The following is a 15,381-nucleotide window of genomic DNA, read 5'->3' as shown; positions in this document are numbered from 1 at the left end:
GACCACGCTCAGGTCGACCAAGGGCGACAACTCAAGCCCAGGATCGATTTATCCGTACCTTGGCCTTGAGAAATCGTGTCATCACAGCAAATCAGATCAGCGCTCGTCTTCAAACAGACACTGGTGTGAGAGTGAGTGGCCAGACGATTCGGAATCGACTGCATAGGGGTCACCTTCGCGCCCGACGTCCTCGCGTGATCCCTTGTTTGAGAGATCATCACATTCAGGCAAGACGTCGTTGGTGTAGGGATCGTCAACACTGGGATAATCGACGCTGGAGCAATGTGATGTTTTCAGATGAGTCAAGGTTCACTGTGTGGGGAGGCATCACTGTTGCTGGAAGAACGGCTTTACATGTTGTTGCAGGGCGTGTTACAGGCCAGTACTACCGGGACAACATCTTGGCAGTCCATGTTGTGCCGTTCGCACGACGTCATGGCCGCCGTTTCATCTTCCAGGATGACAACGCAAGATGTCACAGGGCCAGGATCGTTACAGGTTACCTCCAACAACAGAACATCACCACATTACCTTGGCCAGCACTGAGTCCCGACCTCTCCCCCATCGAGCATGTCTGGGACATGCTTGGACAGAGGTTACGTCAACGTCAACAACGTCCTGCCAATGTCCAAGAACTTGCTGCTGCGTTGCAACAGGAATGGGACAATCTGGACCAAAATGACCTTAGAGTATGCCACGTCGAATCAATGCTTGTTTGGCAAACAGAGGAGGATTTACCCGTTACTGACTTGGTTGTGATGCTGTGGTAACTTTGCTGTTTGACCCCGGGTATCATTTTACCCTTATAATGGTCAGTCTTGTGCCTTACTTAGTCTAACGATCATTTGGAATAAATCGATGAATGTGAACTTCATTTCATTTTGTCATTTGTTTCTTCGTCAGTTTCATTAGGTGACTTTAATAACACTTAAAAATCAAATATCCCCTACTTTTTTGTCCCCCGCCTTTCGAAGAAAGCAGGGGACTATTAAAATGGGTTCGTCCGTCTGTCTGTCCGTCCGTCCGTCCGTCTGTCTGTCCGTCACACTTTTTGGGACACAATAACTCTCTTCCTAATTGAGCTAGAATGTTCAAACTTGGTGTATGTGTTTATTAGGTCAATGCCTTGATGGAGTTCGAAGATGAGCATTTTCCGCTTAGGGTAAGCAGAGATAAGCAATTTGATTGGTTGATGCTTTGGGACACGATAACTCTCTTCCTAATTGGGCTAGAATGTTCAAACTTGGTGTATGTGTTGATTAGGTCAATGCCTTGATGGAGTTCGAAGATGAGCATTTTCCGCTTAGGGTAAGCAGAGATAAGCAATTTGATTGGTTGATGCTTTGGGACACGATAACTTTTAATTGAGCTAGAATGTTCAAACTTGGTGTATGTGTTTATTAGGTCAATGCCTTGATGGAGTTCGAAGATGAGCATTTTCCGCTTAGGGTAAGCAGAGATAAGCAATTTGATTGGTTGATACTTTGGGGCACGATAACTCTCTTCCTAATTGAGCTAGAATGTTCAAACTTGGTGTATGTGTTGATTAGGTCAATGCCTTGATGGAGTTCGAAGATGAGCATTTTCCGCTTAGGGTAAGCAGAGATAAGCAATTTGATTGGTTGATGCTTTGGGACACGATAACTTTAGTTCTAATTAAGTGAGATTGATGAAACTTGGTGTATAGTTTCATTACAGTAATACCTTGACTAAGTTTGATAATGAGCATTTTCTGCTCAGGGTAAGCAGAGCGATACGCAATTTGATTGGTCGAGACTTTGGAAAACAATAACTCTCCTACTTTGATTGTTAGACTATAAGTAAAGATATACTGTTTGATTGTTCAATACTTTGTAAAAGATAATTTGTGATAAATTTATATGTGTCCTCTAATTATTTTCCTATTTCGGCGGGGGACATCAGCCTCACTGTTGGCTTGTTTTGAATAGTATATATAATTCATATTAGTAAATTCTATACTACTGAATTGGTCAATAAAAGGATTTAGTGGGTAAAAGATAGGTTGCCACAGCAGCTCGTTCATCCAGACAGTCAACAAGGGTTGTTGCATATTTTTTCTTTTGTAAGTACAGTGTAATGAAAACATTTACAACACATGAAAATCTGATTAAGCAACCCATTAAGTAATTATCAGAAATCATTAGAATTATTTTAGTTGTTTGACTCCTGACCTTAAACACTGTATAAATTTATATTAGTTTTAGCCGCTAAGAGTGCTCACAAGATATTTCAAAGTGATCAAAGGCCATAACTTGGGCAGTAATTACTGGAAATCTGATAACTTTAGCCTCTAAAACATCTACAAAATATTTCAAAGTGACCAAGGGCCATAACTCTGGCAGTAATTATTGGAAATCATTAAAAATCAATAGGATTCTTCGTCTCGTGACCTTAAACACTGTTTAAATCTTAAGTCAATCAGATATTAACTTTAGCCTTTAAAGCTTTTACAAAATTTTAAGAGGTCAAGTGAAATAACTCTGGCAGTAATAAGAGGTCAAGGACTCTGGCAGTACAGGTCAAGGGCCATAACTCTGGCACTAATTATCAAAATTCATTGAAAATCAATAGGCTTCTTCGTCTCATGACCTTAAACACTGTGTCTAAATCAAATAATAACTTTAGCCTCTAGAGCATCCACAAGATTTTTCAAAGTGATCAAGTGCCATAACTCTGGCACTAATTATCGGAAATCGTTGAAAGTCAATAGGCTTCTTCTTATGACCTTAAACACTGTGTATAAATTTAAAGTCAAACGGGTATTAACTTTAGCCTCTGCAGTGTCCACAATGTATGACCCCAATTTAAGGTGGGCGTATAAAAATTAGAGGAATCCCATGGAACACGAATTTGATCTGTAACTCTGCAATGTAGTGTACCAAATCAAATATCTGTATAGTCACCTACCAAGCAACATATCTACCAAATTTTGTTTGAATCCATGAATTTGCCATTTTGCATAAAGTATGACTTGTGCCTATGAACTAACATTTTCAAGTCGCTCTTCTGAGGGACAAATTAAAATACTTTCAAAAATAAAGACTGAAATTTCTCTAATAATGGTTTATTGCACTTTAATGAGTCTTCATACTTGCAATGCGAAAAACATTTGATGATATATTATTTAAATAGATATTTGATATAATCTTGACATGCACAATAAAAATGTATTTGACCATTACAGATCTAGATGGATGTTTGAGACAAGGTAGTTAAATGCAATTTCAAGACATCTTATATGGCAAACAGTAATATACAGTTGGTATTATTAATTTCAAAATAATAGATAACTTGATCAATAACATGAATATATTCTTCAGAAGTAGTTTTAAAATATGGATTTAGGTGAGGAAGATCTCCAAATAAACATATATTCATACTTGCCAATTTCATGCCATTTTATTTGTCCCAAAGTATGTACACTAAAATGTTATGAAATTTATTTTTATGCACCAAGATGTAATTTTAGCACAAGTATTCCAGCTATACTTTCTTAAAAGAAAACTTACTGAACATTACATTATATGTACTCGTATTGACAATATAAATAAAATTGAACACAGTAATATGTTAACATCTCATAACAAACAAACAAAAGTAACAAATACATCATTTATAGATAAAAATTAAATTAGGGATACCAAAAAGGAAAAACATACAAAATAAAATACTGATATAAAAGAAAGCAGAAAGCTAACAATACAATAAGGTGAGAAAAATGAACAAAAAAATATAAGTAATTGTAAAATTATACACAAATAATATAGCATTTGAATACAGACAATAATATTGTACTTCCAGGCTGTTGTTTTATGACTTTTCAAATCACTCATTCTGTCAGCAACTAGAAATAAGCCAATAACTAATTATGTTATATTTGAAGATATTGTGAGAGGTTGAACATCAGTTGTGAGGAGCTGACTGTTAATTTGTAGTTAATATAAAAGGTCCAACAGAACACAGATTTTGATATATTTTTGACAGGTATATTTTGTGTGGTAAATAAAGATCATAACAAATTATTAAAATCTGTAATCAATCCATTTGTTGACTAGAAATAAAACCTAAATAATACTAAACTAATACTTCAATTTGACATTTGATGAATGCATTTTGATATTTTTGAAAATTTTGATCAATCTTTACATGCATTATAAATAAACATACAAGGGTATACATAAAATGAATTTAGAAATAAATAATGAAGCCTAATAAATAAAAACAAGCCAACAGTGAGCTAATGTCCCTGACCTCAATCCCAAAATAAATAAATAACACTCATTAATTACTTGCACATTTATCGTTTGTATCAACATATTAGTCAAGGTATTTGAAACTATACACCAAGTTTTATCACTATCACTAAATTAGAGCTCAAAGTTTTTGTGTTATAATGTCTCTCCTTTCATATAACAAACATATACATCCAGTTTGAACATCTTCCCTTAATTAGAAGCAGAGTCATTGTGATCCAAAGTAAAGTAGTGAAGGACAGCTTCTTAGCCTATGTAAAAAAACTCTCTTCACATACTTAGTCAAGACTTTCACCTACTATATATAATGCACATCTAGTTTTGAACATTCTAACTCAATTAGATGCAAAACTATTATGTTACCGACAAACAGACTCATTTTAATAGTCTCCTGCATTTTTCGAAAGGCAGGAGTACAACAACCAAAGCCCTGCAACAATGAACCCTGTGGATGAATTATAACTATTGGTTTTCAAATGTACAATCTATACTGAATAATGGGAAATATACAAAGGGTACATATATAACTGACAAAAACTCATTTCTAAGAGTCTCTGATCATCACCTGCAGGATTTTGAATCCCTTTCAAACTAACTACAATATTATAAAATTTGAATCTCTAAATTCCCCCTGTTCAAAAAGGTCAAAATTCACCCTGTTTAAAATGGACAAAATTCACTTTGTTCAAAATGGACCAAATTTTGGTAAAATTTATGTAAACATGTATCTTTGGATTCATATTAAACAAAAATTATTTAATTCAGCATTTTGATTAAAATGTTAAATAATCAATTTGAGTGCACTTACGCATGAATTAAGATTTATATATTGTCTGAAAAATGCAAATGGCAATCAGTGGATTTAAAGGAAAGTTTTCTATAAATAACTTAATAATGTTCACTTGAAATATTATTTCAAGCATAATTGAAAAAGCAATGAGTTTCATGTTCTGCAAGAAAGAAATTTCCAATAAATAATGAATGTCCAATATAAGATATTACTTCAATAAAGAAATAATTACTTTTCATATTTTAAGAATTTTCCACAGACTGATTACTGAACATATAACCATTATTAAAGTTTAAAAACTGGTTCTGCACATGCTTTTCTAGACAGCAAATAATACACTAAAATGATTTAAAACTGTCATTTAATCTTAAATGACCAATAAGAAAACTTTATTCTGTAAATTTACACGAAAGAAAAGGCAACAAGAAGCATATTTACAATAGTTTAAGACTATACAATTCTCTATCATTTGGTTTAAGATCAAAAGATCTAGCCCACAAAACATTCTCAGGTTCTCAGTGATCACGAACAATAAATGAGTAAATTCTTAAGATTCTTAGTTAAATCTGAGAATGTTCCATTGTCTTGGGGCAAGGACTCTATTTTACAAAGCTAACAGAAGATAAAATTTGTCACCTCTACTGATGTTTTTTCTGAAAACACTTCGAATAATACATGAAACATGTTATTAAAACATTCTTCCTCTTAACATCTAAAACTGTTTATTTATAATCTATGGTGAATGGGGGAAAAGTCAAACTTTTTAATGAGTGAAAATACATGTACACATAAAGATATTTCTGAGATTCTGATCAGTATCTTCATTCAATACCCTGTTTTAAAGGGTTTTTTTTATATATCCCAATAACAGCTTGTTATCAAATCCTGAGATATTTGATAATTAGTAATAATGTACAGGTATTCTCATTGTTTGGGTGTGGAAAATCATTGATTTTTAACAGAACTGCTGGATTCTCTTCCAAATTGCTCAGGTGTTTTATAATTAAAACACAAAATACAGAAAACCTAAATAAGATAGTCACTATATATCTCTCTAAAGATAAATAGAAAGATGATGAAGAAGCTTCTACTGTCTCCATTTATTATGTTTTGACTAGCTGAATATCTGACAAATTGACAATTTTTTTTTAGATTAAAACGAAATAGACTATATAAACAACAAAGTACATGATCACATATCAACTAATTTACACATTTAACAAACAATTTGCATAATGATATATTTTGAAAGTAAAATCATGATTTTAAACAAGACTTTGAATTAATTGATGAAATATATTTACATGAATATTATCCTATATAGAGCTATATATGTGAAAATGCAAAAGATTTTGTTGGGTTCTAAAATGCACCAATTTTGATGTCCCCATCCTTTTTCTTGAAATGTTGTAGCAAAAAACAACAATAAAATAATAATAATAGCACTTTCTCATCTCCAATTTGATATCCTATATAATATCTCTTTCATAAAGAAATTAAATAAAACAGAGACAAGATCTTCTAAAAATTAGAAACATAATTTTAAATAAAGAGGATTTTAACATTATGCTAAAAAATATATTATGCACTAAATACAATTTATTGGAATTTAAATGTCATGCAAAAATAACTTATGCTAAGATAAATAAAGTTTCTTCATTATGCGAAAAAGACTAAAATAAATTATAAAATATGACTTTCTGTCATGTCAATAAAAATGTAATAAATAAAACAAGCGAACAGGTTGATGTCCCCAGCCGTAATCCCAAATAGATGATACTATTAATTAATTGCACATTTATCTTTTTGAAAAGTATCGACCAATCAAACTGATTATCTATACTTAGTCTAAGCAGAAAATGTTCACAATCGAACTCAGTCAAGGTTTTGAAGTACCTGGTGGTAGTGAAACTATACCCTAAGTTACATCACTGTCCATCAGTTAGAATATCAAATGAAATTGCTTAGCTCTGCTTAGCTTTAGCAAAGTTGTTATGTTCCAATGTCTTGACCAATCAAACTGATTATCGCTACTTAGTCTAAGCAGAACCAAAGTTGTTCCAAAGTTTCAACCAATCAAATTGCTTACCTCTGCTTAACCTTAGTGGAAAATGCGTATGGTCGAACATTGTCAAGGCATTCATCTAATAAACACCTATACCAAGTGTGAACATTCTACCTAAATTAGAAGAAGAGTTATTGTTTTCCGAAGTCTTGACCAATCAGACTGAAGTCTCTACCTAGCCTAAGCCGGAAATGCTCATCAAGGTATTGATATAATGAAACTATACACAAAGTTTTACCATTAGAATCAAAGTTATCAAGCTCCAAAGTCTTGACCAAATCAAATTTCTTATCACGCTGCTTACCCTGAGCAGAAAATGTCCATTATCGAACTTGGCCGAGGTATTGATGTAATGAAACTATACACCAAGTTTCAACACTCTAACTTAATTAGAACAGTTATCGTGTCCCAAAGCATCAACCAATCATATTGCTTATCTCTGCTTAGCCTAAGCAGAAAATGTCCATCTTTGAACTCCATCAAGGCATTGACCTAATAAACACCTACCTCAATTAGGAGGAGAGTTATCATGTCCCAAAAAATGTGACAGACAGACAGACGCACAGACCCATTTTAATAGTCTACTGCTTTCTTTGACAGGCAGGGGACAAAAAAGAAAAAACAATATCTTTTATGGAGACTAATTAACAATACTTATTTAAATTATCAACTTTCTCTATATCCAATGTATTATATCGTAACTTTGAATATAGCTTTAACTATTCAAATTACCATACATACTTATATATTGATACTCTGAAGAAAAATCTAATAAAAGTCATAAGATGTCCATTTTAATAAGGAAAAGAAAAAAAGGTAACTGATTATTTTGGTGGCTACTACTTGGTCAAAAGTTGAGATCGTTGTCTAGATGGCCTTGACGATAAAATGCTGGATGGTCGTGCCAAGACTTCTGTATTTCTGAATACCCAATCATGCCCATATCTGTAAAAAAAAAAGCACATTTTCATTTGCTACAAATGAAATAACATTAACATTAACGGGAGCCATGATGGCTCAATGACTAAGACACTGACTCACTAAACCACGAGACCTGGAGTTCAATCCATGTGATGCTGTTGGGCGCGAAAGTTCCCCGGGATTTTCTAATGTGACTTCACCTTGATCGCTGAAATTCAATATAAGAGTAGGCCACACTGCCGCAAAATTTTTCTTGTATGACAACCATCATAAGCTTGGTTGCTGTAGAAAAGTTAAACCCATTTATTGGAAATAAATGTATGCAATCACATTAAATTAGCTAGTATACTCACCCTTAATGTATAGTCCCAACTACCTGTACATAGTGCTGTGCCATCTGGTGATACACCAAGACAGCTAACTCTATTCTCATGACCATATAATATAGATAATCTAGTACCCTTCAATACATCCCATAGATTTATAGTATAATCATTATAACCACCAAACAATAAACGACCTGTAAAACACAAATATTATAATAGTCCTCAATACAGGGATGCACCCGTATTATAAATATAAAGGTATATTGTCCCAAGGGACAAATGTAGATGCCCCTGAACCATCAACCATAAATTAAACACTCAATTACTGTTAGTTTTCATTTTACATAAGGAATATATTGATCAAGTTTCTTACCACTAACTGAAAAGTCAACTGAATTACAGCCAAATATAATACTTTCTTTCTTATAACAGCTAACTTCTCTATCAGCTCTTAAGTCAAATAGACGACACTGAATAGAAAAAGAAAAAAACATCATGAAAAATAAGTAGACTGCCAGCCAGCTATCAGAATTGTGATTACTGGTACTGATGCCAATACAAAACCTTTAATGGCATTAGTCTTGAGAAAAGAGGTGAACTTACCGTGGCATCATCTGAACCTGTGGCAAAGGCATCACCACTAGGATAAAATCTAACGCTGTTTATATCTGAATCATGACCTTCAAACATCTGAACACAATCACCAGTTCTCATATCCCATACCATAGCTACTTTATCACAGCCCTAAAAATTATATCATATTCTCAATAACATGACTTTTATAAACATAGCATTGTCAGGTGATGAAAAAATATCCACATCAATAACTTTGTAGTCTGCACTATTTATAAAATTGATGCACCACTCTGAATTAAGATTTGGGTTATTTTAATTAAAACAATCTAGCATGTTCCTCACAAAAAACTCAAAAACACCAACCAGTAGATTATTTAAAATTTTACAATGGCTGCAATAACATTTTTCTCAACTAGCCTCATTGAGTGCAATAACTGATAATTAAGTGTATTACTTACACCTGAGACAAATGTATTGCCTGTTTCTGTTGGTGATAAATCTATACTCATTACATCACCAGCATGACCATGAAAACTTTGTATTAACTGACCACTTTCTACATCCCATAATGCACATGTACTATCTCCACTACCTGTTAATATCTATAAATGGAAAATATCAATAATCTCTTATACAAGATATTTATACCCTTGACACTAGTTTAACATTTGAGTTCCCAGACTATGTCATAGGTGTGTTGAATGATTGTTTCACTATGATGCATAGTGAATCAATGATTGTAAGATATAGAACAGTTGGAACAAAATTTATACAGGAAAGGCGTCTGTTGATTTAGCGAGCCAAAATGTGGTTACAGAGGCTTGCTAAAGAACACATATGCCAACCACTGGCCCGTAAGAGGAAATGGGTTTCAATATGGGTGGAAAGTTGAGATCTGAATAGCTCAATTCATATACATTTTACAATGTGGAGGTGGGAGCCATGAACTATGACCCCTAGTACAAGAATAATTTGTAATTTATAATAAACATTTAAGGCACATGTAAACTTCAATATTGGATATTGTACTAATTACTATACCTGATAATCTGAATTAGTAAATGAACAACAGGATAAATAACTAGTATGTGTAGCTACAGCTTTCTTTTTACTAGCTGGATCTTCTTCTAAGCTCAATGGGTAAACAGTGCATTTATTATCTAGACCGCTGGAAATACACAAAACATTATTTTACAAATTACACACTCATTCACATTAATATATTGAAACTTCACAATGTACTGCGAAAATAGACTAAAGACTTTTCGGCCTAGTTTTAAACAGAAATATTTGAAAAAAGTAAAACACAGAAAACCAAATCATTATTATCAATTGAAATAACTGAACAATAGATTAAAGTAATACATTCAAATTAAAACTTACCCACAAGCAACAATTGAGCCTGATGGACCATAAGAACATGCCATTACCCATGTTGTGGGCATTGTTACTGCATGTTCCTGTAATATAATTTAGAAATAGATTAATATAATTGTCCACATGATGAAACGTATATTACCAACTTATCATGTACAATCATTCATCATCAGCAACGCCAACAGGAAATAGATGGTGAAGGAAGGCGATAAAAACATAAGCACTTGTAAAATGGAAATTTTTTCAAATATAACACAAACCCTTGATACTAAATATTATGCTTATCAGGGCGAATAAATCGTTGGGAACCATGTATTTATTTCACTACCACATTGCATTTTTGTGGAAGAATTATTGTCTTGTTAGAAAGTGCAATCTGATTAAACCACAGATCCTATTTTGTTTCATTTTTTATAATTTAATTGTCTTTATTACACTAGGATCTGGAAGAGTTGTTATATAACCCATGTTCTGGATGAGAGTGATTAGCCAATGAAACTGTCTGCTACAGTGAGTTTTTGGCATGAGGTGAACAGAACTGTGGGTAACCCTCTAGAAACATCAATGCTGATTGGTTAATCAAATGTCTGAATGTATAGGGTCAAATATCGCTTGTAAGACCTCTGGCGCGACCTTCCACTACAACTGGTCAGATCTTCATGTTGTGTAGTCCATCGAAAGTTTTTAAAAAACGAAACGAAATATAGATCTGTATTTTTATCAGATTGCCATGCAGTGCGCTATGAGGCAAATTTTCCCCGGTCACTTAGACACCATTGCGCCCCTATATAGTTTAAAGAATTTAGGCAAAATATTTACAATCTACAGGGCCACATGCAATAAATGGGCCCAATATTACCACACTCCTATTATCTGCGATATCACCTCGGTGGAGGTGAATGTTAAATAAAGCTATTTCACACACACCACACTCCTATTAATTACTAGTTAGAAATAAAAGTTGAGGGCAGTATTAAAATTGGCCCTCTAAGTAATATGACTGAAGTCTATTAACTTGTATAAGGGAGATTATCCAATTTAGGAACAAAAAAACTCATCTATAACAGTAATAATTTAGTGTAGGGCCTATTCTAACTACTATACAACTACTACTTCTAGCATTGAATACCTATCCTCAATTTAATCATTAATGTTATTTTTGAAAGAGATTTTAAATTTTATATTATAAGCACCTTTGGGTCAATTTGTTGATTCTTTGAAGTGATTATCACTTATACTAATTTCTGTTTTTATTATGTATACCATATGCTACACCCAAAATTACTTGATATTCAGTCAGTGTTTTGCGATATCTTCATCCGCTGCCGACCAATCTGAACTGTTTTCAACATTCGTATCTAATTTTCATGCATATGATCTATATGGAATAAATTTATTAACTTACTTTATTTGTTGTAAAGGCATCCCAAACTAACATTTTTCCATCCTATAAAACAGAATTTAACAAGTTAACAAAATAGGATTAGGACTGAGTCTACACTGTAAGTTATTTTCTACATATTCAAGTCTATTACAAATTACTGTGATCGACATTACAAAATTTGGAACAAACCTGTGAAGAACTAACAATATGCCTTTTATCTGAAGACCAATCCATGCATAGCACTTTGCCTTGATGACCCTTCAATACTCGTCTTGGTTTAATATTAAACTGGGCAAGATTATCTAGCCGTTGGGCAACAACACACACTGTAATAAAAAATAGTTATTTTTAATGGCATGTTCATGGTGGTACCAAAACTATGAAAAGAAAATCTGGCAAAGATTTTCAACCAATAGAAATTGAAAATTAATAGCAACAAATATTGGTTGTTCAATTGACCAAAAATTTTTGAAAATATTTTTCTATTATTATTATCTAAAACATTTGACTAACAAAATGCAATCATTAATTCATTATATCCTTAAGCAGAACTATATTACTGTTGTCTCCAAATGTCCAAAAGAAAGGAAAGTCATAAAACATCATGTTAACATTATACTCGCTGGTCACGTTGAAATTTTTGTACATTAATTTCATTAAAGGGACAATAACACTCTTGCTGGCTTGAAAGCTCCAGAAAATAAATAAAATCTCTATCTAAGTACTAGATGTTTAAGTGACCTACCTGTTGTGTAAATTATCCATTACATCCTATTTTACTTGTCCAGAGGGTTCGAAAATATTTTTAAATCGAAGTTTCATTTGAAAAGGTTTACGTTAGACGTTTCAAACCATTATGTTGAAATTTTCAAAATTTTTAAATATAGTGTGTTAAGATGAAATTTGTATCATCAATTAATTGAAATATTCTAAAATTGTACAATTTTAGGGGTGATGATTTTCCGTTTCAGAAAATAGCAAATTCCGTTTTAAGTATTTTTAATTCCGTTATTTTCCGTTTCAGAGCTGACCATATTCCGTTTTTTCGAGATAAAATGTTATTTTATGAATAAATGAATAAAACATCTTAAAATGCCCTTTATTACAAAACGGATCATTTTAAACCAATGATAACAAATGTTGAATTGTGAATGACTTGTAATGTTCAATGACTAGTTATTCTTTAAACCTGTTTCCCGAATTAAATAACAGAAAATTACATCTTGTGAGCTCGTTTCATCTTTTTAGCAGACGAAGCCATTTTTCTCAGCTGCTAGGTGTAGTCGCGATTTATCCAGACATCTTCGTAGTTACTACCGTTTCTTCGAGAATAAGGGCTGGATTCACAAGGCTACATTATAGTTCTGATGTCACGTGGTTAATGCGGATAAACACGAGTCACGAGCCCGGCAGTAAAATAAGAAGTAAATGAAACGATTTTTACTTTTATGAAGTGACAGAAGTTTTTTTTAAGACATATATATACATTACAATGTTTAATTCAAGTTAAACTACAGAGTAATTTTATAATGGGATACATGAAAGACGGGTTTTCGTTTCGATTAAAATTATGATTCCTAAATGATGAAATGAAAGTAGCGAAATACTAAAATAGACAGTAACAAAACCACGCGATATCATTCAATATTTCCGATTTTTATGAATAAAAAGATGAAATACTTGGATAACTGCAAAATTATTTTGAGTTTGTGTTTAGTATCAGCAAATATCGGCTTTTCCGTCTTTTTCCGTGTGAGATTTCAAATTCCGTTTTGAGTGGACAATTCCGCGATTTCCGCGTTTTTTCCGCGATCACGGAAAATAATCACCCCTACAATTTGTTGACCAGAATTAAGATTGGGACATATTATTCAGTTACAACAAGAGTGGTATTGAGCCTTTAAGTAGCCTATATGGTCACAATATAATATATGCCTACTTCCTGCAAGTATATTATTGTCACAGGGAAATTTAGAAATGGTTCCAATACTGATGTCTTCCGCCTTACTCCAGCCATAGTAGTGAATCGTCCTACGGAGTTCCTTTGCGCAAGTTTTTTAGTCAAATGACTACAAAAAGGTTACTGGCCTATAACTTCCTTAATTTACACATAAACTGGCCCAAAACTGTACTGCACATAGCTTAACATATAATTAACCAATTCCCATTGAAATAAAGGTGAAGCCTTACCGCATAATGATATGAAACCCAACTGCTACGCGAAATTTCTCGCCTACGAACTTATTTCAACTGGCCGGTGTCATGGCGGTTTTCACATTATAAGAAACATGGCTTTGAAAATGTAGAACGCATTACCACAAAGAAAAACTGTTCGGTAACTGTTTTAGTGGTCCAGTCTTCACTATTTGTGATAGAATTACTTATTTCAATACAAACTGTAATGATATGTGTTGACAATTGTGCGTTTGAACCTATTTGAATTTGCGTAAGGAGTCTTAGACTGTATGAATTGTAGCTAAGGGAAATTCAGACAAAATTGTTTACTGCCCAGTGACTGATAAAAATAATAGATAAGAAAAAATAACATGACAAAATTTGATCACAGAATTCCAAACTATCAAACTGATATTCGATATCTGTTGGAGCAGTGTTACATAGAATTATCATTTGGCCCACCTAATACAAAGTCAATAATACCTAATTCTCTAAATTGGATGGTGTGTCAACAGCTTTAATATCACCATAACCCATTGTGTATAACAATGTTGCAAATTAACAGGAAATATTATCAATAAACCCTGGTATAATAATATGGACAGATTCCCATTCCTTTGCCCATTAGCCATAATGCACATAAAATTAAGCTATTTATTAATGAATAATTTACTAAATAGTTGTAAAAACATAACAAAATACACATTTAAAAAAATCCAATTATTTTAGAAAACGGGGCGTGGTTTAGTCACTGACCTCTGACCCCAGGTTTTCCTGAAAATTTCGGAAATGAGTAACTGTAGCTAACGTTCAGCTTTAAGAACCCAACCAGCCATAAATGTACAAACATGAGATAATATGCAATGTCAAAAACTGTCTACTTAACAGCGCTATTTGAATATATTCATTAAATTAAAATGTTATGCACTCCAACACCGAGTGAAAGGAGACACTGACATTTGTTTTTAAAGGTTATGTGTTGCCAATGACGGGTTGTCAATTGGCATCACACGTCCATTTACGCCTACTTTTCGGCTTCAGGACCAACTTACTATCAACATCGTTTAATTTTGCCTTTTCTTCTTCTAATCTGGCTTTCAATGATTCTGCTTCTCGGCTCAAAGACTCGATAGATTCGGGATTATCGGCTCGCAAGGCTTCTGTAGCGGCCATCTTGGTTCTGTGAGTACCCGGATGAACAGCAGACGGCAGGAATATAATTATGAATTAGCTTTGATTAGTTGAGCTCCTCCTTCAGTAATATAGTGTTCTACTTGCTGTTTTTACGCTGACCCACGCATCTTCTACACGTATACTATGGCTAACTGCAACTGATATGGGCTGCATTTTGTTTAATAAACTTTAATTTGAAAAACACCAAGACCGTTTATAATAGGCCCTATAAGAAGCGAAAGGCCTTATGGTACACGATTCGTGTACCAATGATAAAATGTTTATTTTGTCTTGAATATCAGAAGCCCATCTTTTCTCTG

The 15,381-nt window shown here is 33.3% G+C and overlaps 1 protein-coding gene across 1 annotated transcript; it reads right to left on the bottom strand.

Moving 5' to 3' along the window:
• Window positions 1-3,069: 3,069 nt before the first annotated feature.
• On the bottom strand, window positions 3,070-15,067 carry LOC126818145 (guanine nucleotide-binding protein subunit beta-5). Its single transcript, XM_050545363.2, has 10 exons — window positions 14,941-15,067; window positions 11,903-12,039; window positions 11,735-11,776; window positions 10,336-10,412; window positions 9,994-10,120; window positions 9,411-9,554; window positions 8,980-9,120; window positions 8,750-8,846; window positions 8,404-8,570; window positions 3,070-8,074 (listed from the first exon to the last, which is right to left on the bottom strand). Exons 1-10 carry the CDS (start codon window positions 15,059-15,061, stop codon window positions 8,063-8,065), a joined length of 1,065 nt encoding a protein of 354 aa, XP_050401320.1. The 5' UTR covers window positions 15,062-15,067; the 3' UTR covers window positions 3,070-8,062.
• Between the last annotated feature and the right edge of the window lie 314 nt (window positions 15,068-15,381).

The sequence above is a fragment of the Patella vulgata genome, chromosome 4, assembly GCF_932274485.2.
Source record: "Patella vulgata chromosome 4, xgPatVulg1.2, whole genome shotgun sequence".
Classification (NCBI taxonomy): domain Eukaryota; kingdom Metazoa; phylum Mollusca; class Gastropoda; family Patellidae; genus Patella; species Patella vulgata.
The sequence above is the reverse complement of the archived record's forward strand: the minus strand, read 5'-3'. Positions and strand labels throughout refer to the sequence as shown.